This window comes from Oncorhynchus mykiss, chromosome 16 (genome assembly GCF_013265735.2).
Source record: "Oncorhynchus mykiss isolate Arlee chromosome 16, USDA_OmykA_1.1, whole genome shotgun sequence".
Taxonomy (NCBI): Eukaryota; Metazoa; Chordata; class Actinopteri; order Salmoniformes; family Salmonidae; genus Oncorhynchus; species Oncorhynchus mykiss.
The window spans coordinates 1,316,935-1,331,621 of record NC_048580.1 but is presented as its reverse complement, the minus strand read 5'-3'; the positions used below and the strand labels follow the sequence as shown (position 1 = coordinate 1,331,621).

At 43.8% G+C, this 14,687-nt stretch overlaps 1 protein-coding gene across 6 annotated transcripts in view; it reads right to left on the bottom strand.

Annotated features, from left to right (window-relative positions):
- Nucleotides 1-14,687, bottom strand: part of lyst (lysosomal trafficking regulator) — a 242,383-nt gene that overhangs the window by 158,775 nt on the left and 68,921 nt on the right. For 5 of the 6 annotated variants that reach the window (XM_036945914.1, XM_036945918.1, XM_036945917.1 and 2 more), the window contains 4 exons: nucleotides 12,017-12,551; nucleotides 10,830-11,151; nucleotides 8,975-9,207; nucleotides 7,924-8,085 (listed from right to left, as the gene is read on the bottom strand). In XM_036945914.1, coding sequence (XP_036801809.1) covers nucleotides 7,924-8,085; nucleotides 8,975-9,207; nucleotides 10,830-11,151; nucleotides 12,017-12,551 — 1,252 coding nt within the window. The remainder of the gene's footprint in view (nucleotides 1-7,923; nucleotides 8,086-8,974; nucleotides 9,208-10,829; nucleotides 11,152-12,016; nucleotides 12,552-14,687) is intronic. The other variant, XM_036945916.1, reaches the window with a different exon arrangement.

The following is a 14,687-nucleotide window of genomic DNA, read 5'->3' as shown; positions in this document are numbered from 1 at the left end:
TACTCACTAAGAACAGTTACCCACTATATTACAGTTAGTAGGTTACTCATTAAGAACAGTTACCCACTATATTACAGAGTTAGTAGGTTACTCACTAAGAACAGTTACCCACTATATTACAGTTAGTAGGTTACTCATTAAGAACAGTTACCCACTATATTACAGTTAGTAGGTTACTCATTAAGAACAGTTACCCACTATATTACAGAGTTAGTAGGTTAACTCATTAAGAACAGTTACCCACTATATTACAGAGTTAGTAGATTAACTCATTAAGAACAGTTACCCACTATATTACAGAGTTAGTAGATTAACTAATTAAGAACAGTTACCCACTATATTACAGAGTTAGTAGGTTAACTCATTAAGAACAGTTACCCACTATATTACAGAGTTAGTAGGTTAACTCATTAAGAACAGTTACCTAGTCAACTATATTACAGAGTTAGTAGGTTAACTCATTAAGAACAGTTACCCACTATATTACAGAGTTAGTAGGTTACTCATTAAGAACAGTTACCCACTATATTACAGAGTTAGTAGATTAACTCATTAAGAACAGTTACCCACTATATTACAGAGTTAGTAGGTTAACTCATTAAGAACAGTTATCCACTATATTACAGAGTTAGTAGGTTAACTCATTAAGAACAGTTACCCACTATATTACAGAGTTAGTAGGTTACTCATTAAGAACAGTTACCTAGTCCACTATATTATAATATTAACTCATTAAGAACAGTTACCTAGTCCACTATATTATAATATTAACTCATTAAGAACAGTTACCTAGTCCACTATATTATAATATTAACTCATTAAGAACAGTTACCTAGTCCACTATATTATAATATTAACTCATTAAGAACAGTTACCTAGTCTACTATATTATAATATTACCTCATTAAGAACAGTTACCTAGTCCACTATATTATAATATTAACTCATTAAGAACAGTTACCTAGTCCACTATATTACAGAGTTAGTAGGTTAACTCATTAAGAACAGTTACCTAGTCCACTATATTATAATATTAACTCATTAAGAACAGTTACCTAGTCCACTATATTATAATATTAACTCATTAAGAACAGTTACCTAGTCCACTATATTATAATATTAACTCATTAAGAACAGTTACCTAGTCCACTATATTATAATATTAACTCATTAAGAACAGTTACCTAGTCCACTATATTATAATATTAACTCATTAAGAACAGTTACCTAGTCCACTATATTATAATATTAACTCATTAAGAACAGTTACCTAGTCTACTATATTATAATATTAACTCATTAAGAACAGTTACCTAGTCTACTATATTACAGAGTTAGTAGGTTAACTCATTAAGAACAGTTACCTAGTCCACTATATTATAATATTAACTCATTAAGAACAGTTACCTAGTCTACTATATTATAATATTAACTCATTAAGAACAGTTACCTAGTCCACTATATTATAATATTAACTCATTAAGAACAGTTACCTAGTCTACTATATTATAATATTAACTCATTAAGAACAGTTACCTAGTCCACTATATTATAATATTAACTCATTAAGAACAGTTACCTAGTCCACTATATTATAATATTAACTCATTAAGAACAGTTACCTAGTCTACTATATTATAATATTAACTCATTAAGAACAGTTACCTAGTCCACTATATTATAATATTAACTCATTAAGAACAGTTACCTAGTCTACTATATTATAAAATTAACTCATTAAGAACAGTTACCTAGTCCACTATATTATAATATTAACTCATTAAGAACAGTTACCTAGTCCACTATATTATAATATTAACTCATTAAGAACAGTTACCTAGTCCACTATATTATAATATTAACTCATTAAGAACAGTTACCTAGTCTACTATATTATAAAATTAACTCATTATATATGTCACTTATTCAACGTTTTTGCAGAATGTACATTTGTCTAAATAGACAAAAGTAATTATTTTTCATGAGACGGCCATAAACAATAACTAATAATGCTGGATAGTTCTCAAATAAGATCAGGAGTATTCAACCCCTTCGTTATGACAAGCCTAAACAGGTTCAAGAATATTGCTAAGTAAGTCAGATAATAAGTTGCATGGACTCACTGTGTGCAATAATAGTGTTTCTTAAGGACTAGCTCACCTCTGTGTCCCACACAAACAATTATCTGTAAGGGCCCTTAGTCGGGCAGTGAATCTCAAACAGAGATTCAACCACAAAGACCAGGGAGGGAGGTTCTCCAATGCCTCGCAAACAAGATTACCTATTGGGTAAAAAAAAAGAAATAAAGCTGACATTGAATATCCCTTTGAGCATGGTGAAGTTATTCATTACACTTCAGATGGTGTATCAATACAACCCGTCACTGCAAAGATACAGGCGTCCTTCCTAACTCAGTTGTCGGAGAGGAAGGAAACTGCTCAGGGATTTCACCATGAGACCAAAGGTGAATTTAAAACAGTTAGAGTTTAATATAGTATGAAACACAGATAAATTATATAAAAAATGCCTGTCAAAAGCTTTGGACCACCTTAAATACAATTTTGGCAAAAAAGGCAAACTCAGCTCCATCATTTATTAAATCAGATGGCTCCTTCATCACAAAACCCATTGATATCGCCAACTACTTTAGTAATTATTAAAGCTTCTCCTTCACCCAAACCTCCCCGCCTCCTTCACCCAAACCTCCCCGCCTTCTCCTTCACCCAAACCTCCCTGCCTTCTCCTTCACCCAAATCCAGATAGCTGATGTTCTGAAAGAGCTGCAAAATCTGGACCCCTACAAATAAGCTGGGCTAGACAATCTGGACCCCTACATATCAGCTGGGCTAGACAATCTGGACCCCTACAAATAAGCTGGGCTAGACCATCTGGACCCCTACATATCAGCTGGGCTAGACAATCTGGACCCCTACAAATAAGCTGGGCTAGACCATCTGGACCCCTACATATCAGCTGGGCTAGACAATCTGGACCCCTACAAATCAGCTGGGCTAGACAATCTGGACCCCTACAAATCAGCTGGGCTAGACCATCTGGACCCCTACATATCAGCCGGGCTAGACAATCTGGACCCTCTCTTTCTAAAATGATCTTCCGAAAATGTTGCAACCCCTATTACTAGCCTCTCTTTCGTGTCGTCTGAGATTCCCATAGATTGGAAAGCAGCTGCGGTCATCCCCTTCTTCAAAGGGGAAGACACTCTTGACCCAAACTGCAACAGACCTAAATCTATACGACACTACCTTTCTAAGGTCTTTGAAAGCCAAGTTAACAAACAGATTACCGACCATTTCGAATCTCGTATAGATTTAGAATTTGTTAGAAGGCGAACAGAAGACAGTCCTCTCCTCCTCAATAGCTTCCTTGTTGGCGACAAAGCACAAGTGTTCACTACTGCCGAAGAGTTTGGATATCTGAATCATTGTCAGCAGACAAAAACATGCACACATTGAAAAACAACATGCTACTTATCCTTTATCTAGAAAACGTATTGCACAACTAACTTAATTAGTTTTTATCACTTTAAACATTTATTTTGGTATCCAACCCTGTAAACGCATGGAAGAGGACAGAGGGCACAGGAGCTGATCAAATCTAATAGAGGACCCAGTGCCAAGCAGCAACAGAGTATTACCGTGAGGGAATTATACTGTATTACCTAGTGGACTGCCTTGGACTTGGGCCAAGGAGTTCTACGGGCTCTAGTCAAAAGTAGTCCCACTGCCTCGCCTGACCACTAGTCCTCCTCCCTAGCCTGACGACTAGTCCCTCTCCCTGACCACTAGTCCTCCTCCCTAGCCTGACCACTAGTCCTCCTCCCTAGCCTGACCACTAGTCCTCTAGTACCCCTCCCTAGCCTGACCACTAGTCCTCCTCCCTAGCCTGACCACTAGTCCTCTAGTACCCCTCCCTAGCCTGACCACTAGTCCCCCTCCCTAGCCTGACCACTAGTACCCCTCCCTAGCCTGACCACTAGTACCCCTCCCTAGCCTGACCACTAGTCCCCCTCCCTAGCTGACCACTAGTCCCCCTCCCTAGCCTGACCACTAGTCCCCCTCCCTAGCCTGACCACTAGTCCCCCTCCCTAGCCTGACCACTAGTCCTCCTCCCTAGCCTGACCACTAGTCCTCCTCCCTAGCCTGACCACTAGTCCTCCTCCCTAGCCTGACCACTAGTCCCCCTCCCTAGCCTGACCACTAGTCCCTCTCCCTAGCCTGACCACTAGTCCCTCTCCCTAGCCTGACCACTAGTCCCTCTCCCTAGCCTGACCTCTAGTCCTCCTCCCTAGCCTGACCACTAGTCCTCTAGTCCTCCTCCCTAGCCTGACCACTAGTCCTCTAGTCCTCCTCCCTAGCCTGACCACTAGTCCTCCTCCCTAGCCTGACCACTAGTCCTCCTCCCTAGCCTGACCACTAGTCCCCTCCCTAGCCTGACCACTAGTTCCCCTCCCTAGCCTGACCACTAGTCCTCCTCCCTAGCCTGACCACTAGTCCTCCTCCCTAGCCTGACCACTAGTCCTCCTCCCTAGCCTGATCACTAGTCCTCCTCATTAGCCTGACCACTAGTCCCTCTCCCTAGCCTGACCACTAGTCCTCCTCCCTGACCACTAGTCCCTCTCCCTAGCCTAACCACTAGTACCCCTCCCTAGCCTGACCACTAGTCCCCCTCCCTAGCTGACCACTAGTCCCCCTCCCTAGCCTGACCACTAGTCCCCCTCCCTAGCCTGACCACTAGTCCCCCTCCCTAGCCTGACCACTAGTCCTCCTCCCTAGCCTGACCACTAGTCCTCCTCCCTAGCCTGACCACTAGTCCTCCTCCCTAGCCTGACCACTAGTCCCCCTCCCTAGCCTGACCACTAGTCCCTCTCCCTAGCCTGACCACTAGTCCCTCTCCCTAGCCTGACCACTAGTCCCTCTCCCTAGCCTGACCACTAGTCCTCTAGTCCTCCTCCCTAGCCTGACCACTAGTCCTCTAGTCCTCCTCCCTAGCCTGACCACTAGTCCCCCTCCCTAGCCTGACCACTAGTCCTCCTCCCTAGCCTGACCACTAGTCCTCCTCCCTAGCCTGACCACTAGTCCTCCTCCCTAGCCTGACCACTAGTCCCCTCCCTAGCCTGACCACTAGTTCCCCTCCCTAGCCTGACCACTAGTCCTCCTCCCTATCCTGACCACTAGTCCTCCTCCCTAGCCTGACCACTAGTCCTCCTCCCTAGCCTGATCACTAGTCCTCCTCATTAGCCTGACCACTAGTCCCTCTCCCTAGCCTGACCACTAGTCCTCCTCCCTGACCACTAGTCCCTCTCCCTAGCCTAACCACTAGTTCCCCTCCCTAGCCTGACCACTAGTTCCCCTCCCTAGCCTAACCACTAGTTCCACTCCCTAGCCTAACCACTAGTTCCCCTCCCTAGCCTGACCACTAGTCCCCTCCCTAGCCTGACCACTAGTCCCCTCCCTAGCCTGACCACTAGTCCTCCTCCCTAGCCTGACCACTACTCCTCCCTAGCCTGACCACCAGTCCTCCTCCCTAGCCTGACCACTAGTCCTCCTCCCTAGCCTGACCACTAGTCCTCCTCCCTAGCCTGATCACTAGTCCTCCTCCCTAGCCCTCCTCATTAGCCTGACCACTAGTCCCTCTCCCTAGCCTGACCACTAGTCCCTCTCCCTAGCCTGACCACTAGTCCCTCTCCATAGCCTGACCACTAGTCTCCTCCACTAGTTAGTTACACATTGACTCAACTCCAGCCACTTTAATAATGGGAATTGATGGGAAATGATGTAAAATGTATCACTAGCCACTTTAAACAATGCTACCTAATATAATGTTTACATACCCTACATTATTCATCTCATATGTACATGTATATACTGTACTCTGTCATCTACTGCATCTTTATGTAATACATGTATCACTAGCCACTTTAACTATGCCACTTTGTTTACATACTCATCTCATATGTACAGTGCCTTGCGAAAGTATTCGGCCCCCTTGAACTTTGCGACCTTTTGCCACATTTCAGGCTTCAAACATAAAGATATAAAACTGTATTTTTTTGTGAAGAATCAACAACAAGTGGGACACAATCATGAAGTGGAATGACATTTATTGGATATTTGAAACTTTTTTAACAAATCAAAAACTGAAAAATTGGGCGTGCAAAATTATTCAGCCCCCTTAAGTTGATACTTTGTAGCGCCACCTTTTGCTGCGATTACAGCTGTAAGTCGCTTGGGGTATGTCTCTATCAGTTTTGCACATCGAGAGACTGAATTTTTTTCCCATTCCTCCTTGCAAAACAGCTCGAGCTCAGTGAGGTTGGATGGAGAGCATTTGTGAACAGCAGTTTTCAGTTCTTTCCACAGCTTCTCGATTGGATTCAGGCCTGGACTTTGACTTGGCCATTCTAACACCTGGATATGTTTATTTTTGAACCACTCCATTGTAGATTTTGCTTTATGTTTTGGATCATTGTCTTGTTGGAAGACAAATCTCTGTCCCAGTCTCAGGTCTTTTGCAGACTCCATCAGGTTCTTCCAGAATGGTCCTGTATTTGGCTCCATCCATCTTCCCATCAATTTTAACCATCTTCCCTGTCCCTGCTGAAGAAAAGCAGGCCCAAACCATGATGCTGCCACCACCATGTTTGACAGTGGGAATGGTGTGTTCAGGGTTATGAGCTGTGTTGCTTTTACACCAAACATAACATTTTGCATTGTTGCCAAAAAGTTCAATTTTGGTTTCATCTGACCAGAGCACCTTCTTCCACATGTTTGGTGTGTCTCCCAGGTGGCTTGTGGCAAACTTTAAACTACACTTTTTATGGATATCTTTAAGAAATGGCTTTCTTGCCACTCTTCCATAAAGACCAGATTTGTGCAATATACGACTGATTGTTGTCCTATGGACAGAGTCTCCCACCTCAGCTGTAGATCTCTGCAGTTCATCCAGAGTGATCATGGGCCTCTTGGCTGCATCTCTGATCAGTCTTCTCCTTGTATGAGCTGAAAGTTTAGAGGGACGGCCAGGTCTTGGTAGATTTGCAGTGGTCTGATACTCCTTCCATTTCAATATTATCGCTTGCACAGTGCTCCTTGGGATGTTTAAAGCTTGGGAAATCTTTTTGTATCCAAATCCGGCTTTAAACTTCTTCACAACAGTATCTCGGACCTGCCTGGTGTGTTCCTTGTTCTTCATGATGCTCTCTGCGCTTTTAACGGACCTCTGAGACTATCACAGTGCAGGTACATTTATACAGAGACTTGATTACACACAGGTGGATTGTATTTATCATCATTAGTCATTTAGGTCAACATTGGATCATTCAGAGATCCTCACTGAACTTCTGGAGAGAGTTTGCTGCACTGAAAGTAAAGGGGCTGAATAATTTTGCACGCCCAATTTTTCAGTTTTTGATTTGTTAAAAAAGTTTGAAATATCCAATAAATGTCGTTCCACTTCATGATTGTGTCCCACTTGTTGTTGATTCCTCACAAAAAAATACAGTTTTATATCTTTATGTTTGAAGCCTGAAATGTGGCAAAAGGTCGCAAAGTTCAAGGGGGCCAAATACTTTCGCATGGCACTGTATATACTGCACTCAATACCATTTACTGTATCTTGCCTATGCCGTTCTGTACCATCACTCATTCATATATCTTTATGTACATATTCTTTATCCCTTTACACTTGTGTCTATAAGGTAGTAGTTTTGGAATTGTTAGCTAGATTACTTGTTGGTTATAGCTGCATTGTCGGAACTAGAAGCACAAGCATTTCGCTACACTCGCATTAACATCTGCTAACCATGTGTATGTGACAAATAAAATTTGATTTGATTTGATATTTAGTTAGTCCCCCTCCACACCACACAGAGCACTTGCTCCTCTCTCCCCAGACAAAACTCACCCTCTCAGCCTTGTCCTCCTGGGGTTCGGGACTGGAGCAGACCTCGGCCAGGGCCACACGGAGCAGTAAGTCAAACAGGGGCACAGCCAGATCAGAGTTCACGACCCCAGAGTGGGACAGTTGATCCCTGACCTCTAACAGGGTCTCCTCCACTGACTGGAGCTGTAGGGAAAAGGTAGATAGTTTAGCTTGAATCAAAATAGATTTATCTATCCATCCGTCCATCCGTCCATCCATCAATCTAGTTTCATATTTCAAAGTGAATTTGCCACAGGTATACAATGGTACTCGGTCTAGGTACCCGGAATGGTACTCGGTCTAGGTACCCAGAATGGTACTCGGTCTAGGTACCCAGAATGGTACTCGGTCTAGGTACCCAGAATGGTACTCGGTCTAGGTACCCAGAATGGTACTCGGTCTAGGTACCCAGAATGGTACTCGGTCTAGGTACCCAGAATGGTACTCGGTCTAGGTACCCAGAATGGTACTCGGTCTAGGTACCCAGAATGGTACTCGGTCTAGGTACCCAGAATGGTACTCGGTCTAGGTACCCAGAATGGTACTCGGTCTAGGTACCCAGAATGGTACTCGGTCTAGGTACCCAGAATGGTACTCGGTCTAGGTACCCAGAATGGTACTCGGTCTAGGTACCCAGAATGGTACTCGGTCTAGGTACCCAGAATGGTACTCGGTCTAGGTACCCAGAATGGTACTCGGTCTAGGTACCCAGAATGGTACTCGGTCTAGGTACCCAGAATGGTACTCGGTCTAGGTACCCAGAATGGTACTCGGTCTAGGTACCCAGAATGGTACTCGGTCTAGGTACCCAGAATGGTACTCGGTCTAGGTACCCAGAATGGTACTCGGTCTAGGTACCCAGAATGGTACTCGGTCTAGGTACCCAGAATGGTACTCGGTCTAGGTACCCGTAATGGTACTCGGTCTAGGTACCCAGAATGGTACTCGGTCTAGGTACCCAGAATGGTTCTCGGTCTAGGTATCCAGAATGGTTCTCGGTCTAGGTACCCGTAATGGTACTCGGTCTAGGTACCTGGAATGAAAGCTCAGGTTCGATCCTCTGCAGGCCTGAGTTAGCGCTGTGCAGGCAGATCGCAAGCAGGGCCTCCAGCATTCTGATGCTCTGTAGAGGCCACTCTTCCTCCAGCCTCCTGGAAGGATCCTTCTGGGTCCCCTTACCCTCTCCCTGCCCACCCTGGCCTGGGCTCACAGCTTCAGCTGGGTGCTGGCCTGGATCCTCCACTCCCAGGGTGGTGGTGGTTGAACCTTTTAAAAAGAATGTCAAAAAGCTGTCTGAAGACTGAACCGTAGAACACTTCTCATGTCTGTTTCTATGTAATGCAGGGGTTCTTAAACTGTTTCAGCCCCGCACCCAAATGAGAAATGCTGTGTTTTCCTGGGAGCATTTAGCCATGGAGCAGAGAGAAAACGTTCTACCCATTTAGCCATGGAGCAGAGAGAAAATGTTATACCCATTTAGCCATGGAGCAGAGAGAAAACGTTCTACCCATTTAGCCATGGAGCAGAGAGAAAACGTTCTACCCATTTAGCCATGGAGCAGGGAGAAAACGTTATACCCATTTAGCCATGGAGCAGAGAGAAAACGTTCTACCCATTTAGCCATGGAGCAGAGAGAAAACGTTCTACCCATTTAGCCATGGGGTGGAGAGAAATCTTTGTAGTTTTAAAGATAATTTCCTAAAATTCTACACATATTGCCATGCTTATGCCATGTTATCATGATAACTGAGTGAGAGTGACTAACAAAACCAAATGGGGCCCCCCGGAGGTCAGGGCCCGCCATGATTACTACAAGTTTAGCTAGCTAGACTAATTTACCAATCCCAAAATTGTTATCTGACATGGTTAATTGAGTGACGGTCAGCGACTGAAATAAGAGGGAACGTGCTTTTATTTTTATTGCAACGGGTGAGTTCCACTTTTTTATACATTTACAGAACCAGTCAAAGGTTTGGACACACCTCATTCAAGGGTTTTTCTTTATTTTTTACAATTTTCTACATTGTAGAATAATAGGGAAGACATCAAAACTTAACCAGCACTGTTACCACAGCATTCTGCAGCCATACGCCATCCCATCTGGTTTGGGCTTAGTGGGACTATAATTTGTTTTTCAACAGGACAATGACCCAAAATACACCTCCAGGCTGTGTAAGGGCTGTTTGACTAAGAAGGAGAGTGATGGAGTGCTGCATCAGATGACCTGGCCTCCACAATCACCAGACCTCAACCCAATTGAGATGTTTTGAGATGAGTCGGACCACAGAGCATTCCAGGTGAAGCTAGTTGAGGGAATGCCAAGAGTGTGCAAAGCTGTCATCAAGGCAAAGGGTGGCTATTTGAAGAATCTCATGTATAAAATATATTTTGATTTGTTTAACATTTTTTTGGTTAATACATGATTTCATATGTGTTAGTTAATAGTGTTGATGTCTTCACCATTATTCTACAATGTAGAAAATAGTAAAAATAAAGAAAAACCCAGGAATGAGTAGAAACGTTTACATCTGCATTTATGTATTTTTCCCTGACATGACGACCCCCCGTTATCGCGGCCGCGACCCCCCGTTAACACGGCCGCGACCCCCCCCCCCCGTTAACACGGCCGCGACCCCCCCCCCCCCCGTTAACACGGCCGCGACCCCCCGTTATCGCGGCCGCGACCCCCCCCCCCCGTTAACACGGCCGCGACCCCCCCCGTTAACACTTTAAGAAAGGCTGATGTAATGTAGTGCACCACTGAGGGACCTCAACGGAAACGTCCTGACTTGGTGGCAGTTCAATATATATATATATAATATATTCCCTCCCAGTTCTGAAACCTATTGTGTATTTGTATTTTTTTATATTGTGAAATAAAAACCAACCAATCAAACCTGTCTGAACTGGGGTTGGTATAGAGGTTGGTGACAGAGCAGTGGCAGAGGAGGAGTCAGAGTGAGTCTTGTCCTTCCCATCGCTCTTCTTCTTGGCCTTGCCATCCGTGGAGTCAGAGTGAGTCTTGTCCTTCCCATCACTCTTCTTCTTGGCCTTGCCCTCCGTGGTGTGAGAGGTGAGTTTTTGGATGAGCATGGTCATGAGGCGGGAACAGACATCTAGTCCCCCCAGCCGGTAGAACTGTCTCTGGAACACGGGACTCGCCAGGTAGATCCAGCGACACACCGACCACACGTCAGCAGCACGCCGCACCTGTTCAAACATGACATTCATTATTTAAAAGATTATTAGTTCAGATTGGTTTAAATATATAATCCCTCAGGTAAATGACAAAACATTTATAAAATGTAAATTATATGTATAGTATACACTTAGATACTTGATATTAATTAGGGCTGGCAAAGTTAACGCGTGACATGTTTATCAAAATGCCTTGGCGCTGTTGATCGCGTCTCAATTTCATCACTGCATGGCGTTCGGCACTGACCGGTTTACGAACACAACACAGTCAACACTGCAGTCAATGCTCGGGCCTTTACATATCTGAAGATTGTGTGGCTCTAGTCAATATTACCGGAGATACAGACACATAGATGCCTTCAGAAGTATTCACACTCTTGTGGGATTAAAATGGATTTCATCTTTTTTTTGACAACGATCTACACAAAATACTGTAATGTCGAAGAGGAAGACAAATGTCTTACAAATGTCTGAATTCATAAAAAATAAAATAATAATAAATACTGTTTACAAAACATGAAGAACAATAACTCTTTCCATGAAATAGACAGCTATGATCCCTTGTTAAATCCACTTCAACCTGTGTAGAGGAAGGGGAGGAGACAGGTTGAAAACTTTTGTTCTAAAACTTTTGAACTGTAGCGTAGATCATTTTGTGTTTCCGTCTCTTACAATCAAAGCCTGTAACAATGTACTGCTTCTTAAATGGAAAAATCTTTACGGACCAACTTTGAGCAAATTAAAACATTTGAATTGCGATTAACTAATGCCATTAACTCAGATAATAATTGTAATTGTTTGACAGCCCTAACATCAACACATTAAACTGGACATTGTGCGATCAATCAAAAATAATACGAAGTTAAAAACACAACACCTGTTCCTTGGAGGGCAGGGCCACGCTGTCAGGTGACAGGCAGGGGAGTCTCCCTCCCAGAGGCTCTGAAGCCGTACTGTCGTACCCTGACGTATCCTCCGAGTCGTTGACCGAGTCACGGTCCGAGTCGGCCTCCTTGCTGACGCAGAGGAACGCCACACACAGGAAGAGGTTGATGGTGTTCAGATGGGTCTCTCCCCGGCCCCTCCCCCTTCCTGCCCCTTGACCAATCCGGCTCCTTGGGCGCGCCTCTTTTAGACACTCGTAGAACTTAGACAGGCTCTGTGGGCCCCCCTCTCCTATGGGACCTGCGGTACTTCCGGCCCCACGGGACCCCAGCTCCTCAGCCAGGCCGAGCGTGGCCTCTCTCTCCTGGGCCTCGGCATGCTCCGGGTCCGGGTCCTGGTGCTCCACTCCAACTCCAAGTATTAACGTCTCAAACACCTTGAGGGCCCAGGCCCGGGTCTGGTCCAGGTAGATGAGCTCAGTCACCTGGTTCAGACCGTTACAGGACAGGAAAAGGTTCCTGATGACCCTGACAGGAAGGAGGAACAACATCACTTTAATGAGGAAGAGGAACACATCACTTTAATGAGGAAGAGGAACACATCACTTTAATGAGGAAGAGGAACACATCACTTTAATGAGGAAGAGGAACACATCACTTTAATGAGGAAGAGGAACACATCACTAATGAGGAAGAGGAACACATCACTTTAATGAGGAAGAGGAACAACATCACTTTAATGAGGAAGAGGAACACATCACTTTAATGAGGAAGAGGAACACATCACTAATGAGGAAGAGGAACATCACTTTAATGAGGAAGAGGAACACATCACTTTAATGAGGAAGAGGAACACATCACTAATGAGGAAGAGGAACACATCACTTTAATGAGGAAGAGGAACACATCACTTTAATGAGGAAGAGGAACACATCACTTTAATGAGGAAGAGGAACACATCACTTTAATGAGGAAGAGGAACACATCACTTGAATGAGGAAGAGGAACACATCACTAATGAGGAAGAGGAACAGGAAGACTACTACAATCAGTCTGTATTTAAAGTCTGGCTGCAGACCGGAGCAACCTTCTACAATCAGTCTGTATTTAAAGTCTGGCTGCAGACTTCTACAATCAGTCTGTATTTAAAGTCTGGCTGCAGACCGGAGCAGTCTTCTACAATCAGTCTGTATTTAAAGTCTGGCTGCAGACTACTACAATCAGTCTGTATTTAAAGTCTGGCTGCAGACCGGAGCAGTCTTCTACAATCAGTCTGTATTTAAAGTCTGGCTGCAGACTACTACAATCAGTCTGTATTTAAAGTCTGGCTGCAGACCGGAGCAGTCTTCTACAATCAGTCTGTATTTAAAGTCTGGCTGCAGACTACTACAATCAGTCTGTATTTAAAGTCTGGCTGCAGAACGGAGCAGTCTTCTACAATCAGTCTGTATTTAAAGTCTGGCTGCAGACCGGAGCAACCTTCTACAATCAGTCTGTATTTAAAGTCTGGCTGCAGACTTCTACAATCAGTCTGTATTTAAAGTCTGGCTGCAGACCGGAGCAACCTTCTATAATCAGTCTGTATTTAAAGTCTGGCTGCAGACCGGAGCAGTCTTCTACAATCAGTCTGTATTTAAAGTCTGGCTGCAGACCGGAGCAGTCTTCTACAATCAGTCTGTATTTAAAGTCTGGCTGCAGACTACTACAATCAGTCTGTATTTAAAGTCTGGCTGCAGACCGGAGCAGTCTTCTACAATCAGTCTGTATTTAAAGTCTGGCTGCAGACTACTACAATCAGTCTGTATTTAAAGTCTGGCTGCAGACCGGAGCAACCTTCTACAATCAGTCTGTATTTAAAGTCTGGCTGCAGACTTCTACAATCAGTCTGTATTTAAAGTCTGGCTGCAGACCGGATCAACCTTCTATAATCAGTCTGTATTTAAAGTCTGTCTGCAGACTTCTACAATCAGTCTGTATTTAAAGTCTGGCTGCAGACTACTACAATCAGTCTGTATTTAAAGTCTGGCTGCAGACTACTACAATCAGTCTGTATTTAAAGTCTGGCTGCAGACCGGAGCAGCCTTCTACAATCAGTCGGTATTTAAAGTCTGGCTGCAGACCGGAGCAGCCTTCTACAATCAGTCTGTATTTAAAGTCTGGCTGCAGACCGGAGCAGCCTTCTACAATCAGTCTGTATTTAAAGTCTGGCTGCAGACTGGAGCAACCTTCTACAATCAGTCGGTATTTAAAGTCTGGCTGCAGACTACAACAATCAGTCTGTATTTAAAGTCTGGATGCAAACCGGAGGAGCCTTCTACAATCAAGTCTGTATTCAGAATATACAGTTGAAGTCAGAAGTTTACAAACACCTTAGCCAATTATATTTAAACTCAGTTTTTCACAATTCCTAACATTTAATCCTAGTAAAAAGTCCCTGTTTTAGGTCAGTTAGGATTACCACTTTATTTAAAGAATGTGAAATGTCAGAATAATAGTAGAGAGAATGATTTACTTCAGCTTTTATTTCTTTCATCACATTCCCAGTGGGTCAGAAGTTTACATACACTCAATTAGTATTTGGTAGCATTGCCTTTAAATTGTTTAACTTGGGTCAAATGTTTCAGGTAGCCTTCCACAAGCTTCCCACAATAAGTTGGGTGAATT